Source organism: Megalobrama amblycephala, linkage group LG11, assembly GCF_018812025.1.
Source record: "Megalobrama amblycephala isolate DHTTF-2021 linkage group LG11, ASM1881202v1, whole genome shotgun sequence".
NCBI classification, from domain to species: Eukaryota; Metazoa; Chordata; class Actinopteri; order Cypriniformes; family Xenocyprididae; genus Megalobrama; species Megalobrama amblycephala.
In genome coordinates this window covers 8,238,603-8,257,081 of record NC_063054.1, presented here as the reverse complement: position 1 = coordinate 8,257,081, position 18,479 = coordinate 8,238,603, and the positions used below count along the sequence as shown (strand labels likewise).

The window sequence follows — 18,479 nt, the reverse complement described above, 5'->3', positions numbered from 1 at the left end:
TCACCTCGATGAGAAATCTCATCACATTTTAATATCACGAGATCTCGTGGTACCCCATTTAAAAAATGAATCCGAATCCAAGTCTTCTGATAAGAACCAATCGCTTTATATGATGAGCGGATTTAATTTAGGCTTTTATCACATATACACATTGATCAGCGAACGAACAACGCAACGAAAGCTCAACTACTTTCTTGATAAGCATTGGTTCTTGCAGAAGCTCACACATGCTGACGTGACATGCAAGAATGAACCTCATCGGCTCATACTTGAGCTTCCATTTACCAAATTTGAGTACTCTGTTCATTCGCTAATCAATGCATTCAACGGCATGAGAGCTTTAGGAATTAAATATATTTTTCAACTGTGGCAATATGATATTGTTTATGATGGTTCTTGTGTCATATTGCATGCAAAGTATTACGATTCAGATTTAAGTTTGTTTTAAATATGGTACAAAATGGACTGAACACCTAAAGCCGAAGATTCCTGAACAAAACAGCAGCTTGAGCTTCCGTTTACCAAATTTGAGTACTCTGTTCATTCGCTTTATGTGTGTTTAGAAGCCCAAATTGAATCTGTTCATCATTTAAAGCGATCAAGTCTCTTCCAAAGACTTGGATTAAACCATACAATTCATAATCTTTGAGTCGAGTGATTTAACCCAAATTTAAAACAAATGAAGATCATTTTAATGAACAGACTTTCAATAAAGTGACAGAAATCTCTCAGATTTCATCAAAAAGATCTTCATTTGCGTTCTGAAGATGAACAAAAGCTTTGCGTTTGGGACGACGGGAGGGTGAGTAATGACAGAATTTAAATTTTTGGGTGAACTTTCAAAATTTAATTGAAGTTTAAATATTCAGTTTTACATCTAACATGAGTTTTCACTCCAAATTTCTTTGTTTTCCAGAGAAAAACATTCCATGACACGACTCTTTTGGTTCGTGGTCTCTGGATAGGACGTCGCAAAAAACTGGAAGCTTTTTTTTTTGTATGTGTACGTGTTCACTCGTGCCCATCCGTATGACAACGATACTCTGCTGTTCTTTCTGCTAAGAGGAACGTGTGGATGAGTTACTTTGCATATGTTTGCACACGACGGAATCCGTTATTTATTTGAAATAAGTCTCCGTGATCTGATGATGTTTATTTAGACGGGCAGCAGCTCAGAGAGTGTGTGTTTGTTAATACATGATTATGTATGTGTGTGTGTGTGTGTGTGCATGTCCACGTGTACCAAGAGCATGTGCATCAGAATGCTATGTATGCATACTCAGATTTGGATGCAACTCCATAGGAAATTTCATTTATGTGACAGATTTCTGTCCTATTGGGCATAAAATGCAATAATATACTCGGATACAGTTGGGTTACGTAGAAATACATGAACATATTTAATAAGTTTGAACTGTTTGGTGAAATTCAGTGTGGAATATGTTAAAATTTCGTGTGTGAGTGAGGGGAAAAAAGTGTGTGATCTGTGAGATGCATTCAACAGCATGAGAGCTTTAGGGATGAAATATATTTTTATACACAGTATATCAACTGTGGCAGATGACAATGTTTATGATGGTCCATGTGTCGTATTTGCGCGCAAAGTATTACGATTCAGATTCGAGTTTGTTTTAAAAATGGTATAAAATGGACTGAACACCCAAGCAGAAGATTCCACAGAAGCTGAAATGATCAAAAGAACAGGTGGAGATGAATAAACTCAAAGCTTTTGCCTTCAGACTCTCTTTATTGCACAGATCTGTCGAGGTGAAGCAGGAACTCGTCAGTAAATGGACAGTTGCCTCGTAAACCATTTGGAGAAATCAAGCAACTGACTGTGATGGTAGCCATAAAAAAATGGACACAGATAAATGGCACCTGGCAAGAACTTGGGGAATATTTGTTCTGGATCATGGAGCAAAGTTGATTTGCCAAAAGTCATTGGATTTGCCTTCTTGCTAAAACATACATGCATACAGACTTAAGTTTAAACAGCAGGTTAAACTTGTCCTGTTTATTATTATTATTAAAAAAAAAAAAGAAGATGCTCCATTTTGTTTCGATGAACTAAAGAAGCTTTTTTTGTATATCAATGTTTCATTTCCCTGGATGTGTGTATGCTTCTATTCGCAGCATGGATTTGGTTTTCTGTTTGTAACTGGGCCATGAATAATGATGAGATACTCCAACAACTATGCTTTGTTCCAGAAAATCTTGTTGTGTCATGCAGCTGTTCTTGCAAATCGCATGAAATATAAGTCCTTGTTATAATTTGGACTGGAATTCTAATTTTGTTGAGTGTTTGGCAACTTTGGCCAGTTTGTTCAACTGAAATGCCCGTTTTTGGATTAAGTTTCGACGTTAACAATTATTTGACGTTCAGTTTAATCTGCCACTGTATAAATGGACCAAATGACCTCCGGCTTCACTGAACTCTACAGGCCGAGCGCGGATACTCTCATCACGTATGTGGATTTTGGTTCTGTGCCGTACTGCGGTTATCTTCCTCGCGCAGAGTGTAAATGAGCTGAAAAACCAGAGGAAGCTACAGTGTCATACTGCCGCTCAGATTCCCGTTTATGCAAAATTATGTTTGGGGAATAAAGAATGTAAAGCTGCTTCAGTCTGCTGTCCATCTTTATTGACACGTTCATGTAAAAGAATTTCTCAAATTAAAGCATTCAAATAAATATTAAAATTTGAATATTCCTAGCTCCACAATTACAAACTATTTTATTTTTAGAATAATTTTTCATTTTTAAGTATTTGATGTATTTTCTCAATCTGGATAAACTTCTTTTAGCAACTCTATCAAGAAACATAAAACAAAATGAAGAGTATGACAAAGTTTTTGCATTTTTGTTATCTTTAGGCATTGTGAAGCTCAGATTTCAAGGGAAACTGAAACCATAGTCATAGTACAGAATGTTCAATATGTTTGTACTGTATTGTTTAAACTTTCACTCTCCAATGTACCTCGGAGGCCTCTTCTCTATAAACGCAGACCATGCCCTCTTGTCTGTCTCGTGTAGGAATGAGCTGAGAGACCGCAAAACATTCAGTCAAACAAAGCACACAAAATACTGCCAAGTTGTACAGATTTGATTCATATGGTTTATGTATAACACTCACCCTGGCATAACACATTCCCTCAATGGCCATTCCTGAAGAGATGTCCACCTCAGAGCCTCGATTCATGGCTACTTTGGCCATTCGTACAGCGATCGGGGCCTGGAGAGGGAGGAAAACAAGTTGCTAAGGTGTTCTGGGTAGTTTTCAGCATGCTGCAATGTGGTTGCTGGGGTATTTGATAGGGTAAAGTAGATTCCAAAAATATTTCAGCTAGGGTAAAAATATGGGATTTTGGGTATATATATATATATATATACAGTACAGTCCAAAAGTTTGGAACCACTAAGATTTTTAATGTTTTTAAAAGAAGTTTCGTCTGCTCACCAAGGCTACATTTATTTCAATTAAAAATACAGTAAAAAACAGTAATATTGTGAAATATTATTACAATTTAAAATAACTGTTTTCTATTTGAATATATTTCACAAAGTAATTTATTCCTGTGATGACAAAGCTGAATTTTCAGCATCATTACTCCAGTCTTCAGTGTCACATGATCCTTCAGAAATCATTCTAATATGCTGATCTTGCTGCTCAAGAAACATTTAATGTGTACAATTGTACAAAATATTTGTGTACAATATTTTTTTTCAGGATTCTTTGATGAATAGAAAGTTCAAAAGAACAGTGTTTATCTGAAATCTAATCTTTTGTAACATTATAAATGTCTTTACTGCCACTTTTGATTGATTTAATGCATCCTTGCTGAATAAAAGTATTCATTTCATTAATTTCTTTTCAAAAAAAAAAAAAAAAAATTCTTACTGACCCCAAACTTTTGAACGGTAGTGTATAATGCTACAGAAGCTTTGTATTTCAGATAAATGCTGTTCTTTTGAACTTTCTATTCATCAAGGAATCTTGAAAAAAAAAGTACACAACTGTTTTCAACATTGAAAATAATCATAAATGTTTATTGAGCAGCAAATCAGCATATTAGAATGATTTCTGAAGGATCATGTGACACTGAAGACTGGAGTAACGATGCTGAAAATTCAGCTTTGCATCACAGGAATAAATTACTTTGTCAAATATATTTAAATAGTACACAGTTATTTTAAATTGTAATAATATTTCACAGTATTACTGTTTTTTACTGTATTTTTAATTAAATAAATGTAGCCTTGGTGAGCAGACAAAACTTCTTTTAAAAACATTAAAAATCTTAGTGGTTCCAAACTTTTGGACTGTACTGTACTGTACTAATATATATATATATATACACACACACACACACACACAATTTATATATGTTCAATATGTAATATATAATATACAAAATATATGTTTATTTTTAAGAAGTTTATTTTGCTCACCAAGGCTGCATAAAGTAAAAACAGTAATATTGTAAAATATTAACTGTTTTCCATTTGAAAATTTTCAGCATCATTACTCCAGTCTTTAGTGTCACATAATCCTTCAGAAATCATTTTAATATGCTGATTTGATGTTTTTCAGCATGATGTGAAAAATATTTTTTTTTTTGTGAAAAACATTATTTTACGAATAGAAAGTTCAAAAGAACAGCATGTATTTGAAATACAATTCATTTCTGTGAATGTAAATGTCTTTACTGTCACTTTGGATCAATTTCATGCATTTATGCTGATTATAAGGATTCATTTGTTTAAAGATAAATCTCCAAACTTAAGTATGTTTGTCCACGATACAGGCCTCTGTTTATTATCTAATCATTGCAACTGTAAAATCTGCACTGTATCTGTTTATGAGACGGTCACAATCACGATGACACAGTTAAGTCAGGTGGACAGAAGTGCTGCTGACAGAAGTTATTGTGGCATGACGTGTCTGAATGCTGTTCTCACACTGACCTAAATAGGCCAACTTAATTTTGATCTAATTTAATGGCTTGTCAATCACTGGGAAAACCAGAAAAGCAGGATGATCTCAGGGTCTTGAGTTTAGTACAATACTGAACATTCCAGTTCCACAATTCCACATGCCAAGTCATGATGATGATATGACCGATATTTTACCGATATTACACCAAAGGCAACACATAACAAGATCATGCACCCGATTACGCGCATGTCTTTTGAAACATTGCGTTATGGAGTTAATTGTGTGTTCTGGACACTAGGGGGCCTGAGGGAAGATTGTAATGGCACATTTAAGCCAGGTCTGTCTTGAGGCCATACATATATTCATGGCCGGCCTGTCGTCTTGAGTCATGATGGGAGACGGTCTCCATGACAGAACAGTGTCACATGATGCAAATGGGATTAAAGTACAAGCAATGAAGTGCCTGTGGCTACAGCTGTACTAGTATGACAACAATTTCAAGAACACAGAAACAATTCACTTTCAAAATCTTATGTGGTTTCTCAGAGTTTCCTCTTTGAGAAACTGGAAGAAGTCCAGGAGGTTACACTAAATACTGATCTGTGTGTGTGTGTGTGTGTGTGTGTGTGTGTGTGTGTGTGTGTGTGTGTGTGTGTGTGTGTCTGTGTGTGTGTGTGTGTCTGTGTGTGTCTGTGTGTGTGTGTGTGTGTCTGTGTGTGTGTGTGTGTGTGTGTGTGTGTGTGTGTCTGTGTGTGTGTGTGTCTGTGTGTGTGTCTGTGTGTGTGTCTGTGTGTGTGTGTGTGTGTGTGTGTGTGTGTGTGTGTGTGTGTGTGTGTGTGAGAGAGAGAAAGTAAGTAGTTTGGAACCACTAAGATTTTTAATGTTTTTAAAAGAAGTTTCGTCTGCTCACCAAGGCTACATTTATTTAATAAAAAATACAGTAAAAAAAAACTGTAATATTGTGAAATATTATTACAATTTAAAATAACTGTGTACTATTTAAATATATTTGACAAAGTAATTTATTCCTGTGATGCAAAGCTGAATTTTCAGCATCGTTACTCCAGTCTTCAGTGTCACATGATCCTTCAGAAATCATTCTAATATGCTGATCTGCTGCTCAAGAAACATTTATGATTATTTTCAATGTTGAAAACAGTTGTGTACTTTTTTTTTCAGGATTCCTTGATGAATAGAAAGTTCAAAAGAACAGCATTTATCTGAAATACAAAGCTTCTGTAGCATTATACACTACCGTTCAAAAGTTTGGGGTCAGTAAGAATTTTTATTTTTATTTTTTTGAAAAGAAATTAAAGAAATGAATACTTTTATTCAGCAAGGATGCATTAAATCAATCAAAAGTGGCAGTAAAGACATTTATAATGTTACAAAAGATTCGATTTCAGATAAACACTGTTCTTTTGAACTTTCTATTCATCAAATAATCCTGAAAAAAAATATTGTACACAAATATTTTGTACAATTGTACACATTAAATGTTTCTTGAGCAGCAGATCAGCATATTAGGATGATTTCTGAAGGATCATGTGACACTGAAGACTGGAGTAATGATGCTGAAAATTCAGCTTTGCATCACAGGAATAAATTACTTTGTGAAATATATTCAAATAGAAAACAGTTATTTTAAATTGTAATAATATTTCACAATATTACTGTTTTTTACTGTATTTTTATTAAATAAATGTAGCCTTGGTGAGCAGATGAAAACTTCTTTTAAAAACATTAAAAATCTTAGTGGTTCCAAACTTTTGGACTGTACTGTATTTATATTTATATATATATATATATATATATATATATATATATATACACACACACACACACACACACACACACATACATCATGGTTTGGTACGGGTTTGATACAGCAGGGGGGAGAAAACTAAACAAAATTGCTTCTTTTTTATTAAACAGTGGTTTATTGAACAAATGATGTCTCTCTCTTCTTTAAATAAATTCAGTTATAATTAACATTTTCTTCAGAATAAAAAAATATCATCTGATGCTGTAGAGTAAACTCTATACAAGGAGTCCTTTCTTTGCACATTACTATAATATTAAAGGTTACAATTAACATCAAGTCCAAACTATTAAATTCAGTTGCTATTTATTTTTAGATTTTAATTTTAATAATTTTGATTTTAATAATCAACACTCAAATAAAAAAAGTAAACTTCACAAAAGACAGGTTTTGCATTAACTTCTAAATCTAATTATAAAATGATATACATATATTAAATAATTAAGACATTACAAACAGGTAAAGTAAACATAATGAATATAAGCTAATATAGTGCATACATGTGAAACTCTCCCCTCTAGAGTTTATTTCTCTAGTGAACTAACATGCTGTGGACACTGAATGACTTGCCTGAGGTAAATGTAATGCTATGTGAGATATTATTCTCAAGCTGATTTATTGATGTTTTTCCATGGATGAAACACTGGTTGAGAGATTACACATATCAAAATCATCTGTTCTTCTTCTGCTGCTCTTTTTCCTGTTGTGGAGATTAGCAAACAGCGTTGCATTACCGTGCGCACCCCCTTCTGAATTGGAGTGTGGATCGCCTGTGACTGTGACAGACTGTATTCGTCGTCTAACTGCATGAACCGAATACCGTTACACCCTTTATACACTGCGTTCCAAATTATTATGCAAGAGACAAATCAGTAATATTTCTGTACAATAAACATTCAGATTTTAGTTTTTCTAAGAAAATGTTTGTTCGTTTATTTATCCATGTCTTTTTAGATAACTGGTATCAATCTCAGACAAAATAATTTGCCAGATCTATGGAAACCCTACTTAGAGGTTGTTCCACATTATTCTCATGCAATATGGGGAGGAAGAAAGATCTTTCTGAAGATGAAAAGCATGAAATGGTGCAATGTTGTGCAAAAGGCATGAAAACAACTAATATTGTGTGAAACTGAATGGAGATTATCGAATTATCATAAGATTTGTGTGTGATTTAGAGCACAGCAGAACTCGTCAGATAAAGGCTTATTAATGAAAGTTCCTGTCAAAAAAATTAATTGTATTAAAAGGGCAGCTATAAAAAAAAGCCAGTGTTGAGCAGCAAACAGGTATTTGAAGCTGCTGGTGTCTCTGGAGTCTTGAGAAGCTCTCCATTCAGGCTGGCAGTTGTGCGTAAAGATGCATTTCAGCCATCACTAATCAAACCTCACAAAGAGAAACATTCGCAGTGGGTTTAGAAATACATGAAACAGCCACGCAATATCGCGTTCATTATCGAAGGCGATTCATCTGCGATATGAACGCGATATTGCGTGGCTTTTCAGTGATCTACGGTTCTGTCTATTAAATGCCGCTCCATTTGAAAGCAGGTGATGGCGATAACAATGACAATAACAATGGCGTGACAATCTCATGCGATATATCGCCCAGCCCTAATATATATATATATATTATATATATATATACACACACACTTCACCAAACTCATCCAACCATGTCTTTACAGACATTGGGACCTTTATGACTTGTGCACTGGGGAACAGTCATTCTGGAATAGAAAAGGGCCTTTCCCAAAGTGTTTCCACAAAGTTGAAAGCATAGCATTGCTGAAGCATTTACATTTCTCTTCACTGGAAAAACAGCCACATACCATTACCCCTCCTCCAGTTTGCACAATGCAGTCAGGCAGGTGACATTCTCCTGGCATCCGCCAAATCCAGACTCGCCCATTAGACTGCTTAACAGAGAAGCATCCAGGGGTGGCATGCTTTACACCACTACAGCCGACGCTTGCCATTGTACTTGGTGAAACCCAATGAAAACATTCCATGAAGCTCCCACCGCACAGTTTTTATGCTGATATTAAAAGGCTAGCATTAAAAGGATAGTTCACCCAAAAAAGAAAATTATCAGATGATTTACTCACTCTCAAGCCATCCTAGGTGTATATGACTATCTTCTTTCAGATGAACACAATCAGGGTTTTATATTAAAAAATATCCTGGCTCTTCCAAGCTTTATAATGGTAGTGAATGGTGCTCACGATTTTGAAGCCCAAAAAAGTGCAGGTTACGCTTCCGCCGTAAGTCGACTTGCGTATGGATGTTTGTCGGAAGCTAGTTATTATAATCCCTTTGTTTCAAAAGGCCTTTATTAACCCCCTGTGGCAAAACGCCTGACTGAAACACCAGAATTCAATAATTAAGAGGTGTGTCCCAATACTTTTATTCATATATTGTAGTGTATATATATAAATTGTGTAATTTATCATAGTCAACCAAACACATTTTCTTAATTGCAATGCAGTGTTTATGGCCTTTAATGCGGTATTTAATGACTTATGGGTAAATTTTCCTGGTGATGTACAGTTGATCATTATGCGGTGTGCAGCACCCTTTGAACTGAGCATATCCACTTCTGATGATCTGAGATGGCCGAGTACCCTGTGAAGTCCACTTAAGAGGACACTATCAGAGTGTACCCATAGTGTTGAAGTGTGCTCACAACAGAAGAGAGTATAATTCAGTGAGACAGTAGCAGAGGCGAGAAAGTGTCTCAGACTGAGAGAAGAAGTAAATAATGGAAATGACCTACAGACTCACCTGAGGCAGGATCTCTCTTGCGAGACTAAGAGCCTCTATGTGTGCCACGTCTCCTGTCTGGTTCTGCGGCACGGAGCGGTTGACCAGCCCCAACTCTGCAGCCTGTTCACCCCCGACACGGCGTCCTGTGAAAATCAGTTCCTTTGCCATGGCAAAGCCGACCGTCCGGGGCAACCTTTGACTGCCTCCTGACAAACACACAAAGAAATGATCATTTACTTATGATGGCTTTAAAAAGTAATCAGATACATCATAAACCTAAATTTGGATGTTGTCACTTTAAGACCGGCTGCAAAGATTAAACTCATGCATATACTCAATTTCTCCGTTCTTTTTCAACTGTTTATGTTGACTTAATACATAAATCACTCTGTTTAATTGCAAATACATGTCACTTTGACACGCAGGTATATGTATTTAACCGTTCAATCCCAATTAGGCGGCATAAAGCACTCAGTTTAGTTCTCACATGCTCTATGAGCAGCATATCGTGTGTGTGCGTCTCTCAGACATCGCTGAGTCACTCGAGAGCGCACACATACTGAAATGAGTTCTCTTTCGCTGCTAACTGCAATTCAACGGTTTAAGATCAACTGTTTTTAAACCACCCACACCCGTAAGACCTTTCGTTCATCTTCAGAACACAAATTAAGATATTTTTGATAAAATCCGAAGGCTCAGTGAGGCCTCCATTGACAGCAAGTTAATTTACACTTTCAGATGCCCAGAAAGGTACTAAAGACATATTTAAAGGTGCCCTAGAATTAAAAATTGAATTTATCTTGGCATAGTTGAATAACAAGAGTTCAGTACATGGAAATGACATACAGTGAGTCTCAAACACCATTGTTTCCTCCTTCTTATGTAAATCTCATTTGTTTAAAAGACCTCTGAAGAACAGGCGAATCTCAACATTACACCGACTGTTACGTAACAGTCGGGATCATTAATATGTACGCCCCCAATATTTGCATATGCCAGCTCATGTTCAAGGCATTACACAAGGGCAGCCAGTATTAACGTCTGGATGTGCACAGCAGAATCAACAGACTAGGTAAGCAAGCAAGAACAATAGCAAAAAATGGCAGATGGAGCAATAATAACTGACATGATCCATGATATCATGATATTCTTAGTGATATTTGTAAACTGTCTTTCTAAATGTTTCATTAGCATGTTGCTAATGTACTGTTAAATGTGGTTAAAGTTACCATCGTTTACTACTATATTCACGGAAACAACACTGTCATTATTTTCATTTTTTAAACACTTGCAGTCTGTATAATTCATAAACACATCTTCATTCTTTATAAATCTCTCCAACAGTGTGTAATGTTAGCTTTAGGCACAGAGCACCATCAAACTCATTCAGAATCAAATGTAAACATCCAAATAAATACCATACTTACGCGATTAGACATGCTGCATGACGAACACTTTGTAAAGATCCATTTTGAGGGTTATATTAGCTGTGTGAACTTTGTTTATGCTGTTTAAGGCAAGCGCGAGCTCCGGGGGAGGGAAGCACGAGATTTAAAGGGGCCGCGCGCTGAATCTGTGCATATTTAATGATGCCCCAAAATAGGCAATTAAAAAAATGAATTAAAAAAAATCTATGGGGTATTTTGTGCTGAAACTTCACAGACACATTCAGGGGACACCTTAGACTTATATTACATCTTTTAAAAAGACGTTCTACGGCACCTTTAAAACAGTTCATGTGACTACAGTGGTTCAACCTTAATGTTATGAAGCGACGTTATGTTATGACTTTGGCAGTTTGATACACGCTCTGAACCACTGATTCGAAACAAAAGATTCATAAAGCTTCATGAAGCAGTGTTTTGAAATCGCCCATCACTAGATATTGTTGAATAAAGTTGTTATTTTGTTTTTTTGGCACACAAAAAGTATTCTCGTCACTTCGTAACATTAAGGTTGAACCACTGTAGTCACATAAACTGTTTTAAATATGTTTTTAGTAGCTTTCTGGGCATTGAAAGTGTGAATTATCTTGCTGGCAATGCAGGCCTCACTGAGCCATCGTATTTTTATCAAAAAGAGAGCCAGAAATTTGGAAATTAGACTTAAATACATTTATCTATATATTCTAAAGGTTTTTACAGAGGGGTTTGTTCATAAATAATTTGCCTGATTTTATATATTTTATTCCTAAAAACGTTATGATTTGTTATCTGGATTTAGTGATAAAAATATCCAAAATCCCTTCTGTAAAACATTTAACTTCAATATGTCAACAAAATGAATTCAGATTTCTGTTCTGGAAATGAATGCAAATGACTGCATATTTAATTAGATATTAGATATGCCTTATTTGCATTTTCAAACATAACATTTCATAAAACTTGTAATACAAAAATCTACTGCAATTCTTGATGTAATCAATCAACTGGAGAAGTATGGTGATATCTATGATTCAACTGGGATTCCTTGCTTTAAGTATATTTTCTATTATGTCATGATAAAGAGCTACAATTATAATTCAATACAGAGATTGTATAAGGATCTCAAAAACTTCTGCAAGGCACTGCTGTTTCACTCTCCAATTACATCTGTCTTTCTGTTAACTTCCTGTTTTTCTGTCTCTCTTCTGTAATGGGACTGCCATCTAGCTGTCTTTTTGTCTTATTATTTCAGTCGCTCTATCTACTCATTTATTTTTCTCACCAGCCCCTGGGAGTAATCCTCTCGTAGTTTCAATCAGGCCCATCTGCGCAGAATGTGCTGCAAAACACACACACACACACACAAAGGTCAATTGAAGGACCCAGCCTCCGCATACCGTGACTGAAGAGATTCCCCTCTCCATGACGTGCCAAACAGAATGACTACATATCACGCAAACTCACACCTGCACCATCAGCAGCTGTGATACCTGTCGTGATCTACCCCCGGAAGGTCAAAGCAGCCGCTCACCTGCAGTGCGAAGGTCACACGCTAGAGCCAATTCCAAACCGCCCCCGAGAGCAAAGCCGTCCACTGCTGCAATGGTTGGCATGGGCAGCGCAGCTGGCACATAATGGACACACACACACACACACGAGGATCAGACAGATCATAGATCACATTAATGAGAGAAGGCTTCAAACAGCTGGACCTCTCCTGAAACTTGAATGTGTTCAGTGCTGACACACTTATAGAGTGGGGACACACTGAAAATCTAGGATTGGTAATTGGAAACCTGAAAATAACACAAAGTTACAATTTGAAAATATTCAAACAAAAATCTACCATATAGTTAGCTTGGGATCAAATGTTGGTTTATAGTTACTGATAGAAATACTATTCATACTGTTCAAAAGTTTGGAGTTGGTAAGATATTTTAATGTTTTTGAATGAAGTCTCTTATGCAACACTGCAGTAATAATACTAACAATAATATTATTACAATTTAAAATGTTTTAAAATGTAATTTATTTCTGTGATGATAAGCCGATCATTACTCCAGTCTTCAGTGACACATGATCCTTCAGAAATCATTCTAATATGCTGATTTGCTGCTCAAGAAACATTTCTGATTATTATCAATGTTGAAATCAGTTGTGCTGCTTAATATTTTTGTGGAAACCATGATAATTTTTTTTTTCAGGATTCTTTGAATAATAATAGGAAGTTCAAAAGAAATACATTTTTTTAAATAAAAATCATTTTTATTAATGTAAATGTCTTTTTATTTGCACAATTTAATGCATCCTTGCTGAATAAAAGTATTAATTTCTTTCATAAAAAAATCTTACTGACCCACCATATTCCTTATAAATTAAATAATATAATATATTTAATAATATATTTTTCATTTTGTCAATTTTGAGCTTGACAAATGCTGTCAACAATTAATAAATGTAAGAATTGAGAAAATGGTTCAAGCAATTTGTTTTCCCGTCATGCTTTAAATGATGTCACTTCCAGGGTGACGCAATTTAACGCACATTTTTTGTAATAGGAGAAAATCCTGAATTGCCTGGTACACAGAAGAATGTGTTTTTGGTTATATTCAAATTAGTTAATATTTAAAATAATTTTTCACTAAAATGAAACTGAAGGAAATACTTTAAAAATCAAATACTAAGAAATTCAGAAAATCCTGTTAATTTTTCAAAATCAACTTTTTACTCAAACTGTTATGCTGATAAAATAGTTTGTAATGAAAAATTTCAAATGTTTTAATTTTTTTAATTAGAAGCATTTCACCTTCCATATTTTTGATTAAATAAGGTAGAAAATTATATAGAAAATGATCTTCCTTATTGCTTATAAAACAGCTGCATTTCCCTAAAATGCTGCATTTCCCTAAAATGTTATTTCCATGACTCTGCAAAAGCTGAGGACATTGAGGGAAAATTAACTTTCTGTGAGTTTATTATGCATATCCAATCATTCTCACTTCAATTCATAATCTCACTTCCAGTCATTACCTTTTCAGTGCAACACTATCAGAATTCAGAGTTCTTTATCATTATACCTCCATCACTTTATGTGGAGGATTATAGTCATTTTGCAATATTCATGAGAATCATCATGTTCATGTCTCACCGATGTCATTCATTAGTGATCGCAGGCCGTGTACAAACAGCTCTGCCTCAGGATTACTCATCTGGGCTCTCTCTTTAAGATCTGCCCCTGTAAACACACGAAAAGACATACTATGGCATATGCAAATATCTCTATTACAACATACTGATACAATATTTCGCATACAATAAAACATGAGCATGAGAAAGTATTGTAAAAAAAATAATTACATCATCTTTAAGCCTTTGGTTTTGTGGGACAGATTCTTTCACAAACCTGCACAAAAGACTCCAGGTATCAAACTCCTAAAGATCAGCACACGAACCGCTGCGTCATGATGTAACGATGACACCAGCTCTCTCATCTGCACGGAGAATGACAGACATTGATGCAGATAAAAGATAAAAACTCTAGATATTGATTTGAGACAATTCTGGGAGAGATATGCCTGATTTATTTTTGTCTTTGTGCACTGTTATTTATTTAAGGCCTGACACACTTTTGCCAGACGTTCTTTTGAAAAACTGATCAAATACAAACGTTTAAAGAGTTTTTATTCTACTTTGTGGAAAGATAAAAAAAAAAACAGAAAGAAAAAACTGGACAGAAATGGAACATCCATAAATCAAGTAAAGTTAATATTTAAAAACCATACCAGTGATTGGTTGCTTCTTGAACAGTTATATCATACATTCTTTATTATTTCTCTATTTACATTAATCTATTATCTCAAAATATCATAAAAAGAATGATGTCTTGTAATATGTGTGGAGGAAATTTAAAGCACCAGTCAAAGTATTGAGGAGCTATATCATCATATGGGTCAAATTAAAACAAAATAGCATTTTTATACATATTATAGCCATACATTTACACAGAAGAGATCAGAAAAATAGGGTGGAAGTGAAGTTCATGGACTAGATCTGCTTCCTATGTTTTTGAGACTTGATGCTGTAGGACAGGGGGTTTTCTGCACACACACATGATGGGCGACTCACCTGACCCACAAACACGCGTCCCAGAGAGTTCCGCGCTCCTCTCACGACACATCAGCACTTCCGCTATACCTGACCAGACAAGAGAAAAAAGAGAAACTGAACTGTGCCGACTGCCAAAGTACCTACAGTTGCGGTTCTCAACGGGTGGCAAACAGTATGCAAATAGTAAGTAAATGTGAATAGTAACTGCACTCATGGCTTGACTGTGGCTAAAGTCTTTACAGGGGATGTGACGTCACATTAAACATTCTTGTAATAGTTTGTTTATGCTGTAAACGTTCGGTCACATTAGCAAATTTTCTGTGAAATTTTGCTGGAAAAACAGGTCCATTGTCTATTGTTAATAGTGATGTGATGCATGAAGCACAGCTCACACAGAAGTCACTTTTTATCCAAGCAGCTTTCTTAACACATGACCAACTTTAACTTGTTGTGAAATCTGCATTGTGAAATATTTCACTCTCATGTGAAATTCACCAATCGTGTGGATTCCTGTTGAAATTACTGAATTTCGCCCGTATTTCCTGCTAGCAGCTATATTCATTACCTTATTTCTGCCATGACAGCTTTTCTGAGCGCACACATCTGAAGACTTCGGTAAAGTTGGTTTTATATTCGCACATTCGGACATCCGTATTCAATAGCCTTGTTAATCACACTACATTGGACATTCAGTGGACATTCACAAGTAAATATGCCATTAAAACAATACTTGCCTATTTTGATCGACTGTGAAAAATGTTGTAAGTTGACAATCGTTGGTTGTCAATATCATGTCGCTGCTTAAAATTCGCAAACATTAATTTATTGCACATTTATTGGAAAGTCTGAATTTATCAGATGTCCGAATGTGCGAATATAAAACTAACTTTACCCAAGTCATCTGAAGCACGTGCACAGAAAGCTGGCTGTCAGACGGCACGTCCTTTGAGTATTAAACTAAGTTCTCTTTCATGTCTTATTGCACTTAAACTGTCAAATACACACAAAGTTAAGTCAAAAACACACAAAGTTCACAAGCACAGTCATTTATGTCTGTGAATGTAAACAGCAAGTAAAGAAATCACGTATATATTAGATATGTGTATTAAAGTGACAGCAGCGTAATATACAGTACCTACTGCTGTACTTGCTTTTAATATGAAGCAAACAACAAAAGAAAAACAGAAAATCCCTCACTGCTCTAAACTACCCTTCATAGTTCCTTATAATACAGCTTACATGCGGAAGGAATAATAATGAATGGATGTTGAATGGATATATATATATATATATATATATATATATATATATATATATATATATATATATATATATATATATATATATATATATATATATGTAAGTGTGTGTGCATGTGTGTGTTTGTTTGTGTATATACACATACATGTAGGCCTAAATTAAATTGTTATAATACTACATTATATCAATTAATGAATTTATATGAATTAAAATGTATTACAATTATATTTATATACTTAATAATGTAATGTATTATTTAATGAAATATTTTAATATATTTTAATTAGGGTTGATTACAAATCCTAAATGGCTAAATATTACAAAACTTAAGAACAAAATCTTGTTAAACATAATTACAAACATAATTAAAAATCCACTTTAAAATTATGATTATATATATATATATATATATATATATATATATATATATATATATATATATATATATAGCCACAGTCAAGCCATATATATATATTTAAATTATATATATTATAATATTTAATATATATATATATATATATATATATATATATATATATATATATATATATATATATACATAATTAAAATAAATATTTCAATTATAAAAATACATTTCAAATATTATATATGAAATATTTAACGTATAATGTAATATTTAATGCAATATTTAAATGCATATTATTTTAATTATAAATTAAAGTTTGTTTCAATTCTTAGGAGTCTTCCATAGCACTTTACCAATTTCCATAACCGTGGGAACCCTCTATGTAACTTATGCATTCCCATAAAGTCTTTATATCAAATCCTGAAGACCAAAAGAATAATAATATTAATAAAGAGAGGTCACTTTCGTTTTCAGTTTTGCTAAATGACGTCAACGGCTCAAAAACACCTGTAAGATGTAGACAGGTGCTTTTACAGGACGCGTCTGCAAGCGTACAGCAACATATTAGTTGTTGCACCTACCGTTGTCTTCACCATCAAGCCGATGCAGCCTGACTTCTTCATCCCGTTCAGCAACGGGCCCATCAGAGCACCACGAGCGGGACTGAGTAAAACTGACCGGGGGGGAAAGTCGCTTAATCGGCCCTGCAAACACACACCGCGCTGCCATCACCTGCACGCTGGGCTGAATGAGAAACATCCCAGTCCTCATAACAATTCTGCGTGCTACACTCATGATTGTATTGTAACAGTGATCTTGTTGGCTCCCAAACCAGAATTGAAACCGTATAACCCGGAATTAAACCGGAGCTGTTGCTGTTAATAATAAGCCGTGTGGGAGATTCAAGCTTTGCGAAACGCCAAATTACAACAAACACTGTCAAGTTTGCTCGTGCATTTTCCCACCTCACTTCACTTCCTCAAACAAACCGTCAACCTTCACCTAGAGAGACTCACTTTGCAGCCTAATGTGTTTAATATGTGTATGTTTGTACATTTAATGTTCGAGCTTATTTACACATTTTAAAGTCTCCTAGTAACACGACTTGACAACACTACAAGCGAGTAACTCTGACGTAGACGCCCGGTTCACCAATCAAATACTTTGTTTACGCGATAAACGCGACGCGTCTCTTGCTTGTAGCGTAATATGAGAATATATTAGACCACAAAAGGTGACCATCAGAGGGCGATAATGTGATATGATGGCCAGTTTCATAACTACAGCAGAAGTCTACAGAGGAAATAAAGTGCACATGTCCTGATAAAATGAAGAAAACAGCTTTGGTGATTGTATTTTTATTGACAATTTCAGCTGATAAGAACATAACAGCCTAAACTGGTGTGGTTAATGTAGATTTAAGTTTAAACGTAAATATTAAAGGTGCTTGTGTGATATATAATGCCTTTGCAATTGCCAAAACTATTACAATTATTAACTTACATCATGCAAAACTTCTAAATGAAGTGTGTACTGTAGTGCTTTAGTTTTCAATAGAGGAAAGACCGAAGAAGGCTACTATGAGTGTGTTTCTGTTTGTGTTTTTTAACTCAGCGGTTCTCAACTGGTGGGTTGTGACTCAAAAATGGGCCTTGTCTGATAGGACAGCAGGAAAAAACGACAGTAAACTGTATAAAAGGTGCATTTACACTATGTTAGAATTACTGTGATTATGAAATTCTGACTTGTAAAAAACATTCACATCTTCATAGAACTCAAAATTACAAAAAATTATTGTA

The 18,479-nt window shown here is 34.9% G+C and overlaps 2 protein-coding genes across 3 annotated transcripts in view; one reads left to right on the top strand and one right to left on the bottom strand.

Annotated features, from left to right (window-relative positions):
- The window catches only part of zyg11 (zyg-11 family member, cell cycle regulator), a 25,861-nt gene extending 23,243 nt beyond the window's left edge, over positions 1–2,618 (top strand). For both annotated transcript variants that reach the window (XM_048208544.1, XM_048208543.1), the window contains exon 16: positions 917–2,618. In XM_048208544.1, the coding sequence (XP_048064501.1) occupies positions 917–933 (17 nt within the window). In that variant the 3' untranslated portion in view covers positions 934–2,618. The remainder of the gene's footprint in view (positions 1–916) is intronic.
- Position 2,619: 1 nt separating this feature from the next.
- Positions 2,620–17,848, bottom strand: echdc2 (enoyl CoA hydratase domain containing 2). The gene is given in 11 exon segments (XM_048208545.1): positions 2,620–3,005; positions 3,007–3,039; positions 3,133–3,231; positions 9,541–9,728; positions 12,229–12,285; positions 12,478–12,570; positions 14,095–14,181; positions 14,350–14,437; positions 15,072–15,107; positions 15,109–15,140; positions 17,262–17,848. Coding segments are annotated over 11 exon segments (972 nt in total). The 5' UTR covers positions 17,476–17,848; the 3' UTR covers positions 2,620–2,960.
- Positions 17,849–18,479: the final 631 nt, after the last annotated feature.